The sequence below is a fragment of the Musca domestica genome, unplaced genomic scaffold, assembly GCF_030504385.1.
Source record: "Musca domestica strain aabys unplaced genomic scaffold, Musca_domestica.polishedcontigs.V.1.1 5, whole genome shotgun sequence".
Classification (NCBI taxonomy): domain Eukaryota; kingdom Metazoa; phylum Arthropoda; class Insecta; order Diptera; family Muscidae; genus Musca; species Musca domestica.
The window spans coordinates 27,115,880-27,133,444 of NW_026712346.1; the positions used below are offsets into that span (position 1 = coordinate 27,115,880).

General features: G+C 36.1%; 4 protein-coding genes and 2 pseudogenes across 4 annotated transcripts; 3 read left to right on the forward strand and 3 right to left on the reverse strand.

Annotated features, from left to right (window-relative positions):
- The first annotated feature begins 2,400 nt into the window (after positions 1 to 2,400).
- On the forward strand, positions 2,401 to 2,815 carry LOC131804890 (histone H4-like). Its single transcript, XM_059128144.1, has one exon. The coding sequence runs from the start codon at positions 2,432 to 2,434 to the stop codon at positions 2,741 to 2,743; it is 312 nt and encodes a 103-aa protein (XP_058984127.1). The 5' UTR covers positions 2,401 to 2,431; the 3' UTR covers positions 2,744 to 2,815.
- Positions 2,816 to 4,336: 1,521 nt separating this feature from the next.
- LOC131805099 (uncharacterized) lies at positions 4,337 to 5,855 on the reverse strand (annotated as a pseudogene).
- A 282-nt stretch (positions 5,856 to 6,137) lies between these two features.
- LOC131805100 (histone H2B-like) lies at positions 6,138 to 6,893 on the forward strand. Its single transcript, XM_059128348.1, has 2 exons — positions 6,138 to 6,151; positions 6,536 to 6,893. The coding sequence occupies exons 1-2, from the start codon at positions 6,138 to 6,140 to the stop codon at positions 6,888 to 6,890; spliced, it is 369 nt and encodes a 122-aa protein (XP_058984331.1). The 3' UTR covers positions 6,891 to 6,893.
- Positions 6,894 to 7,505: 612 nt separating this feature from the next.
- On the reverse strand, positions 7,506 to 8,248 carry LOC131805101 (histone H1-like). The gene has a single exon (XM_059128349.1). The coding sequence runs from the start codon at positions 8,187 to 8,189 to the stop codon at positions 7,506 to 7,508; it is 684 nt and encodes a 227-aa protein (XP_058984332.1). The 5' UTR covers positions 8,190 to 8,248.
- An 8,165-nt stretch (positions 8,249 to 16,413) lies between these two features.
- Positions 16,414 to 16,717, reverse strand: LOC131804971 (histone H3-like; annotated as a pseudogene).
- Positions 16,718 to 17,015: 298 nt separating this feature from the next.
- LOC131804970 (histone H4-like) lies at positions 17,016 to 17,430 on the forward strand. The gene has a single exon (XM_059128209.1). The coding sequence runs from the start codon at positions 17,047 to 17,049 to the stop codon at positions 17,356 to 17,358; it is 312 nt and encodes a 103-aa protein (XP_058984192.1). The 5' UTR covers positions 17,016 to 17,046; the 3' UTR covers positions 17,359 to 17,430.
- Positions 17,431 to 17,565: the final 135 nt, after the last annotated feature.

Consider the following 17,565-nt stretch of genomic DNA (forward strand, 5'->3'; position numbering starts at 1 on the left):
TAAAACTGGACATTTCCAGCAATGCATAACAACCAGGCAGACATGGCGGCGTCAATGCCTGAAGATGCCATTATTTTTTGAAAGATAGGACCAAATGTCCTAGCCTTCTCGCATTTTTGAGAAAAGTCCGTTCCAAAGAACTGGACAATATTCTCAGATTGAGAAATTACCTCTTTTTGGGGAGGTCGATTGCTAGAACGTGGACCGTTACTAGCTGGGACTTGTTGAGGGGCCGATTTTGCACGGCCACCTGCGACACCAGCATATGTCATGGTGGAGCCAATGGCAGCAATTCGTAAAGAACGTGCCTCATTTTTGGCCTGGATGTCGGCCTTGGCTTTAGCCTTGCGGGCTAAGATTGCCAGACGGAAGGGACAATCCTTAGCCGAAGCAGGATGTCCGTATTTTCCGCAGTTGACACAGTAGCAGGGCTGTGCCACTTTTTTCACTACCTCCCCGGTACTTGGGTCAGTGTATTCAATAAGAGTGTCTTGTCCCTTGGGAGGGACAGGACACTCTTTAGGACCATGTTCTCCATTGCACTTGTTACAGCGCTTTGGCATCGTACAATTGGTCGCGATATGATCGTGACCTTGGCAATTGTAGCATTGCTGCATGCCACTACCTTTATCCTTACGGATCTTGACATTGCAGTCAAATATCATTTTGAGGTTATACAACCCCAAAATGTCCGAACTTTTGCTTACACGCAAAAGCCATAAGCGGTAGGAAATGTTGGTCAAACTAACAATTTCAACATTTAGGCCTGATTTGGTAGTGAGGAACTCACTTACCGCCTCAGGCGAATATTCCTTAGTTAAGCCCTCTATGACAAGCATATGAGGACGTAACTCCTTGGGGGTGTGGGTATAAAATTTATACCCACGCTCTGTCAAGATTTGCTTGACAAAATTAAATGCGTTGAGGCCTTTGACCTTCAGCGCCAAAACGGACGGACGGACTAAGGTTATGGAGAACTCACCTGAACGCAGATGTTGTCTCAGGACGCCTGCCACCTCAGATACTCCAGCTCCGAAAATCTTAAAAGCTGGCATGTTTTTGCCAGCATTTGCCTTCTCAGGTGTCTGCTTCGTAGGGCCGGGAGCAGCAGACTTCTTCTTTGTTGCGGGATCAGCAGCAGCAGGAACAGCAGCGGGAACAGCAACAGCAGCAGCAGTCTTGTTATCAACCACCAAGGGGGTAGTTTTGGGTGGTTGAACCTTCTCCGTAACTTCCTTCAGTACGTACCGTACTTTGGGGACAGCACCTTTGGAGGTCTTCTTCTTTTCAATCTCTGACGGAACGACCTCCATTTCATCATCCGCCATACCGAGGTCTACGGCTGCCTCGGTAGCCATTACGGTCTCCTTGCTGGAGGGGCCAATCTTAGCGCATTTGGCTAGCGCTTGGTTGGCAGCAGCCAGCTCTGCTGCCATACGGCTCCTTTCTTGCTCTAAGTGAGCAATTCGGGCTTCAAGCTGGCGTATTGTAGCTTCCAGCTTCACATTATCGTAGGCAGAATTGCCTACGTTGCAATGGCAGCGTTTTTTACGTGGCTGCCTAACCACATCGGAGCTAATAGATTGGCCCCCGTCGCTCGTTGCACCATCAGATGCGCAACCATCCATTTTTTTGAGTATATTTGCCATTTTTGGCTTGACAAATATACCCTCTGCTTCAATTTTTATGCCGGTAGGGTTGTCTTTTACCGGCATAACCGCCTGCTTTTCTGCCATTTTCTCTATGGCAAAAATCGCGCCTCTTTCACTTTTGACGGCGTTGAAAATATTCGCCGTCGACTTTGGGGTGCTGACGGTTTTGGGGTTTCCCGCCAGCACTGTTGATTTTTGGTCTTCACCAACCACCACTGCTCGTTCTCTAGTGTTTGTGCCTTATAATCAGCAAAATTCCAATTTTGCTGCCTTCTATGGGCTTCTCAACTTTTTGAGAGACCCAAACCAAATTTTGCCTTATGAAACCACCACCACAGCACAGTAACAGCCACTGCAATCCACCACCACAGCACAGCAAACGCCACTACGACCAACCACCAAAACCACAATGAACACCACTATGATTAACCACCAATATACACGAATTAACACTGCCGAAGAGATGTTATTTCACGATCTGCACACAAACACGGTAGACACTGTAATAACGTTGCCACCGCCACTAAAACGAGTATTTATAGAAAATTGTGCTGTTAGCATCAACTTTCGGGGTTGATATGTTAGTGAATTCACAAAAGAGAACATACAATACTAACGGCAAATGTACACACACACATATAACTGTACATACTTTACTTGTGCGTTCAATAGTTGGAGAGAGCCTCAAATTTTGTATAAATACGAGCGGAATCATCCGGAAACAACATTAGTTCTTGTGCTATCGTGAAGTGATAAGTGAAATAAACTAAAGTGAAAAAATGACTGGTCGTGGTAAAGGTGGTAAAGGCTTGGGAAAAGGTGGCGCTAAACGTCACAGGAAAGTGCTCCGTGATAACATCCAAGGTATTACCAAGCCAGCTATTAGACGTTTGGCTTGTCGTGGCGGTGTAAAACGTATCTCTGGCCTGATTTACGAAGAAACTCGTGGTGTTCTGAAGGTGTTTTTGGAAAACGTTATTCGTGATGCTGTCACCTACACCGAACATGCTAAGCGTAAAACCGTCACCGCTATGGATGTCGTATATGCTTTGAAGAGACAAGGTCGTACCTTGTACGGTTTCGGCGGTTAAACAAATTCTTGACGCAATTTGGAGAAATCTTTTTTTACAACAAAACAATCGGTCCTTTTCAGGACCACAAAATATATCAAAAAAGAGATACTTTCTTGTTGAAAACTATTTTTTTTAATTAAAATAAATAAAAAAAACACTTACCTTAGGAAGTTTAGGAATTTTATGTCAAAATTTCTAATATTTTTCTTTTTCAGCTTTCTCGTACTTTTTTCTCACAATTCGTGAAAAATGTCTAAAAATCAAATAAATAAAAAATATAAATACTTACTCGTTTCAATTTTCTCCAGAATATTTTCACCGAAAACCTTCTTTTACCGATGTCTCGTATTTGATTCCCGATCATAAACATGCCGTCGGCAACTCACATCGCTAAACACATTTAGCTGTTCTTCTTCTTCTTTTTCGTATAACATGAGTATAACATAGCTTCGCTAGATATTAGTAAAGAACGACCATGCTGTAGTAGCAAAGGAATTTCATTTTCACTTTTTTAAATATTGTTGAATCTTTTCTCAAAATTTAATTTGAAATTGTTGAATATTTTTATTAAATAGATCGTTGATTCATATTACCTTCAAAAATTTCATTAAAAATTTGTAAATTATTCACTAATAATTTCTTTTAAAATTGTATCGAAAATTAAAATAATTGAATTTTATTTAAAAATTCTTCATTAAACGAATTTTATTTTATTTATTATAAATTTTCTTATTTAATTTTCAATTAATTTCTATTTAATTTTTCATTAGATTTTTTTTTTTTAAATCACATTTTCGTTTTATTTAAAATTATTTTGCTTATTTTCTTATTATTAATTTAATATTATTTTATATATTTCCTTACTATTAATTTAAAAATTTGTGATTTCATTTAAAGTATCTTTTATTTTCATAAAATCTATTTATTATTCGAAATTTCTTTAATTTTTTTTTTCAAATATTTTCGTTAAAATTTGCTTAAATTTTCATTAATATTTGCCTTAATTTTTAAAAATTTTCTTATTTTATTTTAATTTAGTTGTTAATTTACGTTATTTTATTTTTCTTTGTAATTATTTTCGTTAATTTTCATTTCATTATGTTACTTTTATTCTATTTTTTTGGTTCCAAATTTTCGATGGCACCACAATGCGGTTTTATTTTATGTATGTGTCGATTTATTTCCACCACAACACTACTTTGCCGCCAAAATTCCCTTGTAAATCGTCTACTTTGTGCCTTCCCCAAGAATGCGCCGGGGTACGATTTTTTCACATAAAATTACTGCAACCCAGCCAGCCAGCCACCACCAACTGCCACATTGCTTCTTCTTCTTCATGGTATACATCATTTGGTGACGCCACGATCTCTCTCTCTCGTGCTCTATTCCTGAAATCATAAGAGACAACAACAACGCAACTGAGAATGAAAAACAGTTATTCTGCCAACGTCTCATAGAAAAATATTGAGAATTTTATTTTTTTTTTTTTTAATATTAATGCAAATAATGTAGCTTGACGCAATTCTTTCTTTTTTCAAATATTTTTTGTCGTCCTGAAAAGGACGAATTGGTTGATTTTTCAATGGAATTATACGATGGTCTGTATTCTTCTTCTTCATTCCATAATACCTTCTTTCGAGATAATAATTTAGGCTTTCTTTTCTGTCTTCTTGGGCAAGCGAACAGCTTGGATGTTTGGCAATACACCACCTTGGGCAATGGTAACGCCAGACAGCAGTTTGTTCAATTCTTCGTCGTTACGGATGGCCAATAGCAAGTGACGGGGAATGATACGAGTCTACTTGTTGTCACGGGCGGCATTGCCAGCCAATTCCAAGACTTCAGCAGCCAAATATTCCATGACAGCGGCTAAATAGACGGGAGCACAGGCACCAACACGCTCAGCATAGTTGCCTTTGCGCAACAGACGATGGATACGACCGACGGGGAATTGAAGACCAGCACGATTGGTCCACGTCTTCGTATAGCCCCCACATATTGGTACCTCCCAGTATTCGGTATTTTGATGATTTTAGCGGCGTTCTTTACCGGAATTGTTTCACATTTTGCATTTGAATTTCATAATGGATGCTACAGCCTATCACAGAAAGTTGTCTGTGCAGGTCCACGCCTTCGTATAGCCCCCATATATCGGTACCCCCCGATCTTCGGTATGTTCATGATTTTAGCGACAATATTTACCGGAATTGTTTCAAATATCGCATTTAAAGTTCGTGAAGTTCGATATTACAGCCTTTGACAGAAAATTGCCTGTGCATTATAAACAGATTTTTTTTAAGTTTCGCATTTCAATATTGTAATAGCTTGTGACAAAAGTTGCCTATGCAGGTCCACATCGTCGTATAGACTCTAATATACGCCTACATTAGGTATTTTCAAGATTTTAACAGATTTTTAAGGGATTTTATTTTTTTGAAAATTGTTAAATTTGTACCAAATGGTGGAGGGTATTTATTTTACTTGTTTTAATTGGTATTACCAAGGCCTTTTTCCATTCTCTTGGAAAGTAACCAAGGTTAAAAGCCTTGGTTAGATTTTTTAGACGATATTTTTTAATGGCATCTAAGACTGCTGCAGGATTAACAAATCCACCCTCATTCCATTTAGCTTCATCCCCTATAATTGAGCCATCAGCTGCAATTTTTTCTCCAAAACTTAGCAGGGGATTATGTTCCTCAATTCCCTCCACAGCTTCAACTTCAAGATTGTGGAAGGTGGAGTTTGTTTCACCCTCCCTTATTTGTTGTATATTTTGGAGATGGTTAGCCAATAAATTGGCTTTTTCCTCATTATTGTTTATAGGATCACCTCTATCGTTGAATATACTACTTATTGGTCCCTTTAGAGATAGGCCTGCAGCAGTTTTCACTTTAGAAAAAGTGGTAGGGTTTACTTTTATTTTTTCTATATGCGATATGTACCTGTTATTTTCGAAATTTGCTATTAGTTCTTTTAATATTGTGCCGAGATTTCTAATATCAGCTCTAATTATATTATATCTCTCCGGGTATGGTGTCCTCTTTAAAATTTTCTTTTTTTCATTAGATTTATGATGTTATATGGTAATTTTCCTAAGGTATAATTCTTACATACTTTTTTTGGGACACATTCTTCTATTGTCTCTTTAAAAACGATATTTAGTCTTTCTATGGAAATGTCTATTTCTGATATTGTTGCATTTCTATATATTGGCAACTCATGTTCTAATAATTTTGCTTCTAATCTTCCCTTATACCTTTCTATATTAATTTTATAATAATCATAGTAGGTCTTGATCTCTTTTGCTTGGATATTATTAATAATAATTATTATTTCGACGGCCTTATGATCCGATTCAAAATACTTCGTTGCTAATAGACCATGTTCTGTTCTTACAACACCAGGTGTTATGATGAAGAAATCTATGTAAGAGTCTTCAACTCTATTGAGCCTTGTGGGACTGATGTGGGGCAACATAATAGACAATCCCTAAGTTCACAACCATTTACATTGTTTATTCTTATTCCCCAGTCTCTGTGTTTCGCATTTAGGTCACATCCAATTACAATATCATTGTTTGCACCCAAGTTTGAAATTTCATCGAGACTGGAGGGTCTAAAAGAAGTTTTAGGAGCAAAATACATAGATATAAATATTATAGGCAGACCTTCTGTCTTGTATTATTTAATTGCACAAGAGTCTATGTTACCTGTATTTATTGTAATTTCTTCATACTTATATGAACTTCTTATCACAATGGCTGTTCCACCACCCTTTTTGTCTAAAAAAAAATAAAATAAAAAAATAAAGTAAAGCAGCAAAAAAGGCCGGCAAAGCCCAAAAGAACATTACCAAGGGCGATAAGTCGAAGAGACGTACTAAGCGTAAGGAGAGTTACGCTATCTACATTTACAAAGTGTTGAAGCAAGTCCATCCCGACACCGGTATCTCCTCCAAGGCCATGAGCATCATGAACAGTTTCGTCAAGGATATCTTCGAACGTATTGCCGCCGAAGCCTCTCGTTTGGCCCACTACAACAAGCGCTCAACCATCACCAGTCGGGAAATCCAGACCGCCGTCCGTCTATTGTTGCCCGGTGAATTGGCTAAGCACGCCGTCAGTGAAGGTACCAAGGCTGTTGCTAAATACACCAGCTCCAAGTAAATGTCTTGATATTTTTCATTTTGCGTCGAAATACTACCTTAAAAGGGCCTTCACAGGGCCACAAAAAACAATTCTCAAGAAATCATATTTTTGTTGAAACCCCTTATTTGCTGATATTTAGTAATAAACGAATAAATTTCCATAGGAAATATATTTTTCTCTATACAGTGATTTTTTCGTGCATTTAGCTAACTCGCATATGTACCTCTGTTTAGCCTTTGCTTGCTTGGGTTCTATGCTTGCTTGTGCGATATGCTATAACAGACATCGTCATCGTATATGTGTGCGTGTGTTAGTGATGTTTTGCCTTGCCGTCGTTGATCAACATCGAATGGGCATCACGTATGTGTGAGCATTTTGTTTCTGCACAACGGGAAAGCAACGAAATATAAGGCTGAGGCAGAAATTTTCAAAGGAAAATATGTATTGATGGAAAATGTAAATATTTTGCCAAAATGTCATTTTTGGATGAAATTAATGAAATTTGACAGAGAATATGAAAATGGCAATATTTGTCTCTTTTTTAATTTAATTTGTAGCCCTGAAAAGGGCTTTTAGATAGTATGTTTTCGAATATCGAAAATATTGTGGAAAAAGTAATCTTTCTGGGAAAAATTACTTCTTGGTGGCGGCTTTCTTAGCAGCTGGCTTCTTCGCTGCTGCGGCTTTTTTGGGCTTAGCAGCTGCAGTTTTTGCCTTGGGTGCCTTTGGTTTAGTGGCAGATGCTTTGGCGGCAGTCTTTGCTGGTTTAGCTTTAACTGTACCGGTTTTCTTGGCAGCCTTTGCCTTTGTTTTGTCGGCCTTCTTCTTTTCAGCGGTCTTCTTGGCGGCAGAGGGTTTTTTGGCAGCTGCCTTCTTCTCACCAGCGGCCTTTTTAGGGGCGGCAGCCTTCTTCTTTTTGTCACCAGCGGCTGGGGCCTTCTTCTTCTTTTCAGCAGTCTTGGCTTTGGGTTCCTTGGAGGCCGAAGCAGACAATTTGAATGAACCAGAAGCACCCTTACCTTTAGTTTGGATCAATTTTCCACTGGCAACGGCACCTTTCAAGTACTTCTTGATGAAGGGGGCCAATTTTTGGGCATCTACTTTGTAGGTGCTGGCCAAGTATTTCTTGATGGCGAGCAATGATGAACCTCCACGTTCCTTCAGGGTCTTGATGGCGGCATCAACCATTTGCTGGGTTGGAGGGTGGGTAGGGGCAGCTGATGGCTTCTTTGCTTTGGCAGCGGCTTTTTTTGGTGCCTTTTTCTCTACAGCGGCAACTGGGGAGGCGGTGGCTTCAACAACGGCGGCGTCAGACATGGTTATTCACTGTTTGGTTTATATTTCACTGTTAACACAAATACACTCACAAATTTATGTGTACTATTATTTTGTTAGCGGCGAGCTAAAGTGTAGGTACATCGAAAAGATGAGATGTGCATAGTAGTCAATTGGTAAATTTTTCGAAAGATTGTGTGGAAGCGTGTTTAATTATTTACAAAAGTTTTCGGAGAAATTAAATTTTCCTGAAGAAGCTTTGATTATTTTAACTAAAAATGTTTTATACCTTTAAAGTATAGATTTCAGGCTATGTTTTAAAGAAAGTTTGGTGTAATTATCACTTGCCGTTTGTGAATTATAAACTTTTAACTTGGCAGATTATAAATATGTAATCACAAATTTCCAACTAAAATTTAAAAAAATCAAATTTTTTATGAAAATTTAACTGAAAATTCTTTTTGAAAATGTAGCCTGATATGTTTACTTCAGGACCAAAGAAAAATATCGATGAAATTTCATATTTTACTATGTGAAAAAATTGAAATTATTATGTGGTCTATGACAGCAGAAATCCTCTTGTTGGCATAATTTCAATGAAGAAAAGTTTTTCTTGAAATAAATTTGAAAGCTCAAATCTTAATAAGTTTTATAAAAATTTCTTAAAAAACATTTCAGAATTTGTTTATTTATATCAAAATATAACATTATTCACAAAAAGTTATAATTTACGGGGAAAAGTTACAAAATCCCCGGAATACTTTATACTACCAATGTACAGGCATTCAGTGACAAACGTATTTTTATTTTGCAATATTTTTTATTAAATTTAACATAATTTGTTCTATAATTTATAAAAAATAGTGTTAAAAGCCATTTTCTACGTTATTTTGTCAAATTTTTGTCAATTTTCTGAAAAAATATTCCCAAAAAGAAATTCCTCTTTACAGCCAAATATCACCTAGAACACTTGGAAATGTCATGAAATTAATTGCGTTTTACAAAATTGTTTTTCGATCAACTTCAAAGGTAGATATTATTGGCATTTCATATTATAATACTTTTAATTATATTTTACATCAAAATTATCAACAAATAAATTATTTTCTTCAATTTTTGAAAATAATAAATTATTACCAATTTCTCTAAATACATCGGACAAAAATAATTTTGTAATTCCATACGGAGAAAATTCATATTCAAATCTCTTAAAATGCGTATAAAACATTTAAAAATTTAGCTGAAAAGGAAAAAAACATATTTCATACATCATTCCTGAAAAAAATTAAATAGAAGGGGCAAATTTATGTGTACTATTATTTTTGTTAGTGGCGGTTTCAAATTCAAATTGCTTCAAATTTATTGATTCCAAAATCCATAAACAATATTTCAATAACTTTATATTACTTAGCATATTAGTATTTTTTTAAGTCTATGTCTATTATACATACATATGTTGTATCAGGTATACAAACATATCCGTAATACTAGTTTTATATCTTTATTCAGTATAACTCCAAAAACAGGAATCATAAAATGGAGTTCATAACATTTTTTGTTTTTACTTAAAATTAACTTATGCTAGAGAAATAATGAATATATATTTACAAAAGAAAAGAGCGCTTCATCGTTTACTGATCGGTTTGGTGTAGATTATTGTCAATGTAAAGGAGACCTTCTCGGTTCAAAGTGCCAAGGCTACCAGGAGCATGGTAGTTTGATTCGCTGTTCTATACTACTATATTCTACTAAACTCTTACTTATTATATTATTATTCACGAAACGTGCATTTTCTAGGAATTTTAAAGAAGATTTCACTAAAAATACATCTATTCTGTCAAAGGGGGTGTTTCTGTACACTTCACTGTTATGAGGCTGCATCCATATCCCGTTTTCGTTCATTTGGGGCCTCATACCAAGACAGGATCATAATATCATTCTTTCCCATTGTCTAATTCTTTCCATTTGATGAGAAGAAATGCCGAACCATACGGGAAATGCGTAGGAAATTATTGTTCTAATTATTTGTTTTTATATCAATAATTTAAACTCTTGATTTATTCCACTAGATTGCCGGATTATCCGCTGATAAGCCCAAAACATTTTCTTTGCCTTCGCTTAAACAAAGTCTACATGATTTATGAAGTCAAATTTGGAGTGAAATATTACTCCCAATTATTTAATTTGGTCAGAAACCCTAATTTGTTGTCTCGAGATTGTGAGTACTGCCTCAAACCCTCTGGCGCTGTGGAAAAGATGTTTTTTTTTGACCTTCAAACACAATTCCTTCACATTTATTGACGTTAAGGCTCAATTTCCATGTTTCAAAAAAGGCTGATAAACGTCCTAAATACTCATTTATACGTGTGTTTGTGTTCTCCGTATGCGCACCAGAAGCTGCGACAAGAATGTCGTCAGCATATATGCGCAGCAGATCCCCCACAGGGGGTTGGGGATATCACACAAATATATTTTTAATAGTACTGGACCCAAAAGGGATCCTTGGGGTACATCAGCAAGTATGTCTCTAATTGTGGAGAAATCATTTTTGACCCTGATCATAAATTTTCTATTTTTAAGAAAGTTTGATACTAGCCGACAGATTTTGGGGTTGAAGCTAAGTCTGCTCATTTTGAAAACTATTCCTTCGTGCCACACGCTATCGAATGCCTTGGAGAAATCAAGGCTAACGGCTATAGTATTTTGCCTATTGTTTAGGCCTTTATTCACGTGTGTTCCTAGGGCTGTGAGAGCATGTGAAGTAGAAAGTCCCCTCCTGAAACCAAATTGGTTGTCAGTTGGAAAATCCCTATCTTCTATGACATTATTAATATTTATTTTTAAAATAAAATATTCAAGTAAGTTGCCGAGCGCTGACAAAAGACTAACAGGTCTATAGCTGTCCGCTCTTGATGGGTCTTTGCCGGGTTTTAGAATCGGAACCGTTATAGAAATTTTCCACGCAGATGGGAAGTATCCCAAGTTAATGCCGTGGTTAAATAATATAGAAATGGTTTGCCATGAAGTACTATCTGTGGATCTTAGTACTATGTCTGGGATACCGTCCGGTCCACTAAACTTTTTATTTGACCTGCATTTGAGTGCGGACCCTATATCTAAAGGAGATATAAAATTGTGCTGGCGCAACAAATTTGGGTTATTAGGGGTGCCATTATCAGCAGGAAAATTAGCTGAAAACTGCACAAGTGGAGAACTCATATCAAAGGCTGAAGTTTCATAATTAATATACCTGTCGGGAATATTATGGGAAACTTCAAATCTTTGTATGGTATCAGCGATTAAATTAGCTTTGCAGGCATCGAGGACAATGAGGTCATCATTGTCATCGCGCAGGTCGGGGATAATACCGCGCTTTACCCCAGCAGCAGCTTTAACCTTATCATAAACCCTATCGTTCATTTGGATACTATTTAGAAAACTCGTCCATTGAGTACTTTCATACTCAGAAGTAGCACCCTGAATAATCGTGTCCAAGTTTCTGATTTGGGCTTTCAAAATATCAAATCTGCCCGGATCTCCCTTGCGATATAATATCCTACGTAGTCTTTTTTTCTCACTAATAAAATTTAGGATGTTTTGGGTATAGAACCATCCATTGCTCTTTTGGATGTGTCAGTAACAGTTTCTACACATTGGTCTATTTCTATTATGTTAATATTTCTGTTGACAGGAGGGTAGTTCCTCAGAAAAAATAGCATTTAATCTACGTTTATTGAGCCTTCTAAAATCGTAAAATGTACGGCGATCCCTACGTTCTGGGGTTATTCCAGAGTACTAATACCCCTTCCACCATTGTCATCGATTGTGATACCAATAGAGATCATACAAATATCAATATAAGAGTTGGAATCTCTATTAATCCTTGTTGGTCCATCTGTTGGTGAAACAATCAGATCTGGGCAGGATAATAGAAATTCATTTACAATTCTACCCTTGGGGCAAGTAAGATGACCACCCCTGTTAGGATGTCTGGCATTTAGGTCAGCACCTACAATAACATTCCCATTTAAAGAAAGGGCCCGGAGAATCTCTAAGTCCCCACTATCAAGGTCAGTTTGTGGTCTAGAATACATTGATACTAGGTACACTGATGTCCCGTTATCCCTATATATTTTGACACAAGTGCTGTCAATAGTCCCTGAATTTATTGCTATTTGTTCAAATTTAATGTCATCTTTTACTAGAATGGCGGTACCTCCCCCAGGCCCGCCCCCTCTTCTTTGGATAAATCATAGATATTCATCCATGACTAGATCATGCTGTGCAGCTAGTTTGTGTTCTGCCAACATCATCACTTCTGGGCGGTATTCGTCAAGGAATACTCGAAGAAAGTGGCTTTTTCGCCTTGAAATTAAGGAATTTATATTAGCAAATATACATTTTATTTGACTAATCATCGTTGCTAAGGGCTGCTAGTATGCCCACCATTGCTTTCGCTTGGTTGGCTTTATCTAAAGTACCTATGTCCTTAGAGAACCTGCGGACTTTTTCAAAGCATGTAAAGAAATCTTTACCGAAACTCTCCATGTAAATTTGGTCGAAGACTCCAAAAGAGTTCAGAGCTTCTCCCATTGGATTATTTCCCATGGATGGGGTTGCCTTATCGTTTTTGGTACCTTTAGCTGCTATCGAAGCATATTGGACACCGGCTTGGACTGTACCACTGTCCTTGATAATTTTGGTTTTTGGCGTTGGCGAAGTTTTAACAGGTTTAGCTGCGTTCATCTTTGCTATTTGCGCAATTCTAATTGGGCATTAGCCGCATGACCTGGTTTGTTGCAGTTAACACAGAAGTATGTGAATTCTGGCTGCAAGGATTTTTCACCAGTGACAGGGTCTATTACCTCGATAAATTTAGGTTTTTGGATTGCCAGAAGGAATGTATTTTCCTGGACCATGACCGCCTCCACATTTCACGCATCTATATGGCATACCGCAGTTTGTCGATACATGCTTATAACGTTGACAGTTATGACACTGAGTCAATCTTTTACTCTTATCTTTACTGACTCTAATTGAGCTATTAAGGAGGAATTTTAGCCTACATAGCCCTCTAATGTCCGAATCCTTACTAATATGGATAAGCCATTTGTCATACCCAATTTTAAACATACGTTTGATGTCAAGTTTTAAGCTCGTATTCAGTAACGCGGTCTTGACGTCGTCTTCGTCGTATGTGGTTACAAGATCATCTATAATGACCGAATGAGGCGTTTGGTTTTTGGGTGAAAACGTGTAGTGTTCAACTCCGTCTTTAATGAATAACTTTCGGATTTTGTCCTGGTCTTCTAGGGAAAACAGCTGAAAAGTGGTCAATTTCCTACTTACTACCTTTACAATAAATTTATCATGACCTATTTCTATTTTAACAAGATCGGTCATAGCCTTTACATTGACTTTAAGGGTTGTAATGATTGGTACAGACTTACACTTATTTAACGATGAAGCGCTCTTTTTCGGTGCATCTTCAGTACTATCCATTTGTTCATTAAAGATTTCTACCTTGACTTTCCTTTTCGGCTTCTTCTTAGGAGCAGGTGTTGCTATGGTGTTAGATTTGTTGTCTTTCTCGCTTACAGGTTTTGATGTTGTTGTTGTTGTTGCAGCAGTTGTTTGTTGCTTAACATCCTTCATTTCAGCAGGTATCGTGGGAAACGGCACTGGCGCTCGGCTTGCGCTCTGTGTAGTTATCTTGGGTACCGGTGGAGTAGTGTTTGTTGTAGTGGTGCCACTGCGTAGCTCAGACAATAGAGTTTTGTTTGTTGTACCATTTTGCGGCGAAGATTTCTTTTCAAACGCAGAAATTAGTCGTTTGTAGCTGTTTTCGCGTTTAAATTCTTCATTCAACAGCTGTGATGTTTGGTCCATTCTAGTTCTTGCTTGTCTTTTTTCAAGCTTAAGACTTCACTCTTCAACACTTTAATTGATTTTTCCATTTCAGTTTTTTCACATGGAGAATCACACTCATTACCACTATTTCGCTTTTTTTACTTTTGCGTTTAGTTTCGACCTTAGTGTAGCCTTATCATGTTATGTCGTAGTCTGAGCTAACAACAAGACACTCACTATCATTATCATTTTTCATGAAAACACTTGTTGTAGGTCTCGTTTTCACTTCACTTGGCATTTTGATGTTATTTTTGTTCATTGTACATAGTTCATATATATCACCAATTTATTTAATTTTCTAGTATTCCCGGCGGCGGAGTAGTTTTGTCGACGGAAATCACTGAATTAGGCACTTGACACTTATCACAGACAGTTTATAAAAAGAGCTTATTAACGAACAATATAATGTTCTTATTATATTGGACATTTACTTTATATTCACTTTGTGTGAGGACACATACTTTTCACTGTTTGGTTTATATTTCACTGTTAACACAAATACACTCACAAATTTATGTGTACTATTATTTTTTCTGATTTGTTAGCGGCGGGCTAAAGTGTAGGTACATCGAAAAGATGAGATGTGCATAGTAGTCAATTTGTAAATTTTTCGAAAATTGTGTGGAAGCGTGTTTAATTTTTTTACAAAAGTTTTCGGAGAAATTAAATTTTCCTGAAGAAGCTTTGATAATTTTCACTAAAAATGTTTTATACCTTTAAAGTATAGATCTCAGGCTATGATCTAAGTTTGGTGTAATTATCACTTGCCGTTTGAGAATTATAAACGTTTAACTTGGCAGATTAAAAAAATGTAATCACAAATTTCCAACTAATATTAAAAAAAATCAAATTTTTTATGAAAAATTAATTGAAACTTCTTTTTGAAAATGTAGCCTGATATGTTTACTTTAGGATCAAAGAAAAATATCGATGAAATTTCATATTTTACTATGTGAAAAAATTGAAATTATTATGTGGTCTATGACAGCAGAAATCCTCTTGTTGGCATAATTTCAATGAAGAAAAGTTTTTCTTAAAATAAATTTGAAAGCTCAAATCTTAATAAGTTTTATAAAAATTTCTTAAAAAACATTTCAGAATTTGTATATTTACATCAAAATTTAACATTAATCACAAAAAGTCATAACTTACGTTGAAAAGTTACAAAATCCCCAGAATACTTCATACTACCAATGTACAGGCATTCAGTGACAAACGTATTTTTATTTTGCAATATTTTGTATGAAATTTAACATAATTTGTTCAAAAATTTTTTAAAAGCAGTCTTAGAAGGCATTTTTTACGTAATTTTGTCTAATTTTATGAAAAAATTTTCCCAAAAAGAACTTCCTCTTTACAGGCAAATATCACCTAGAACACTTGGAAATGTCATGAAATTAATTGCGTTTTACAAAATTGTTTTTCGATGAACTTTAAGGGCAGATATTATTGGCATTTCTTTTTATAATACTTTAAATTATATTTTACATCAAAATTCTGAACAAATCAATTATTTTCTTCTTCGATTTTTGAAAATAATAAATTATTACCAGTTTCTCTAAATGCATCGGGCAAAAATAATTTTGTAATTCCATACGGAGAAAATTCATATTCAAATCTATTTAAATGCGTATAAAACATTTAAAAATTTTGCTGAAAAAGAAAAAAAATTATTTCATACATCATTCCTGAAAAAAATTAAATAGGAGGGGCAACATTTTAGCTGGAAATTTTTAAAATTCATATGAAATAATTCGAAGAAATTAAAGGCAGAGGAATTTTTCCCGCTAAATTGAATAGTCCACAACAGAAAAAAATGATCGAAGAGGCATAAAATGAGAGAAATAGACAAATTTCGCGCCAAAAATCATGAAGAGAGCAATTTTTTGTTTAACGGGAAAAGGAACAAAACTAAATGGACAAAGAAATCCCGTTAGCAAAATGTATGTGGTGGTTGTTTTTAAGAGTCATCGCATTTTTTTTTTTCGAAGAGGGAGTACAAAGATGGTGCTAATTTTGCAAATTAAAAGTAAATACCAATATGGATAATTGAAAATTTTTAAATGAAATTAAGAAAAAAAATTAAAATCAATCAAAAAAATCAAAAAATTATAAAAAAGTAAAGAGTGGAAAAATCATCATGAAAAAAAAAAACAACAAAAAATATATCTTTATTTTAAAAATGTTAATAATTGTTTAAAAATTAATCAAAGCCCTAAATTCTTTTTATTTATTTCAAAATAATACTAAAAATTGTAGATTGAGTGAAAAATATCTCTTTTTTGTAAAATATTTGCTGTCCTGAAAAGGACCGATTGTTTTGTTGTAAAATTGTTGCTTACAAAACGTCAAGAATTTAAGCACGTTCTCCACGAATACGTCTGGCCAATTGGATATCCTTAGGCATCATGTGACACGTTTAGCATGGATGGCGCACAAGTTAGTATCTTCGAAAAGACCAACCAAGTAGGCTTCACTGGCTTCTTGCAAGGCCATAACAGCAGAGCTCTGGAAACGCAAGTCAGTTTTGAAATCTTGAGGCTTCTTAACACCGCCGGTGGCTGGGGCACTCTTACGGGCAGCTTTGGTAGCTAGTTGTTTACGGGGAGCCTTTCCACCGGTCGATTTACGGGCAGTTTGCTTAGTACGAGCCATTTTTCACTTGATTTTTTTCACTTCACTAGAGATAAGCACACAAACACTGTTAACACTGTAATAACGTTGCCACCGCCACTAAAACGAGTATTTATAGAAAATTGTGCTGTTAGCATCAACTTTCGGGGTTGATATGTTAGTGAATTCACAAAAGAGAACATACAATACTAACGGCAAATGTACACACACACATATAACTGTACATACTTTACTTGTGCGTTCAATAGTTGGAGAGAGCCTCAAATTTTGTATAAATACGAGCGGAATCATCCGGAAACAACATTAGTTCTTGTGCTATCGTGAAGTGATAAGTGAAATAAACTAAAGTGAAAAAATGACTGGTCGTGGTAAAGGTGGTAAAGGCTTGGGAAAAGGTGGCGCTAAACGTCACAGGAAAGTGCTCCGTGATAACATCCAAGGTATTACCAAGCCAGCTATTAGACGTTTGGCTTGTCGTGGCGGTGTAAAACGTATCTCTGGCCTGATTTACGAAGAAACTCGTGGTGTTCTGAAGGTGTTTTTGGAAAACGTTATTCGTGATGCTGTCACCTACACCGAACATGCTAAGCGTAAAACCGTCACCGCTATGGATGTCGTATATGCTTTGAAGAGACAAGGTCGTACCTTGTACGGTTTCGGCGGTTAAACAAATTCTTGACGCAATTTGGAGAAATCTTTTTTTACAACAAAACAATCGGTCCTTTTCAGGACCACAAAATATATCAAAAAAGAGATACTTTCTTGTTGAAAACTATTTTTTTTAATTAAAATAAATAAAAAAAACACTTACCTTAGGAAGTTTAGGAATTTTATGTCAAAATTTCTAATATTTTTCTTTTTCAGCTTTCTCGTA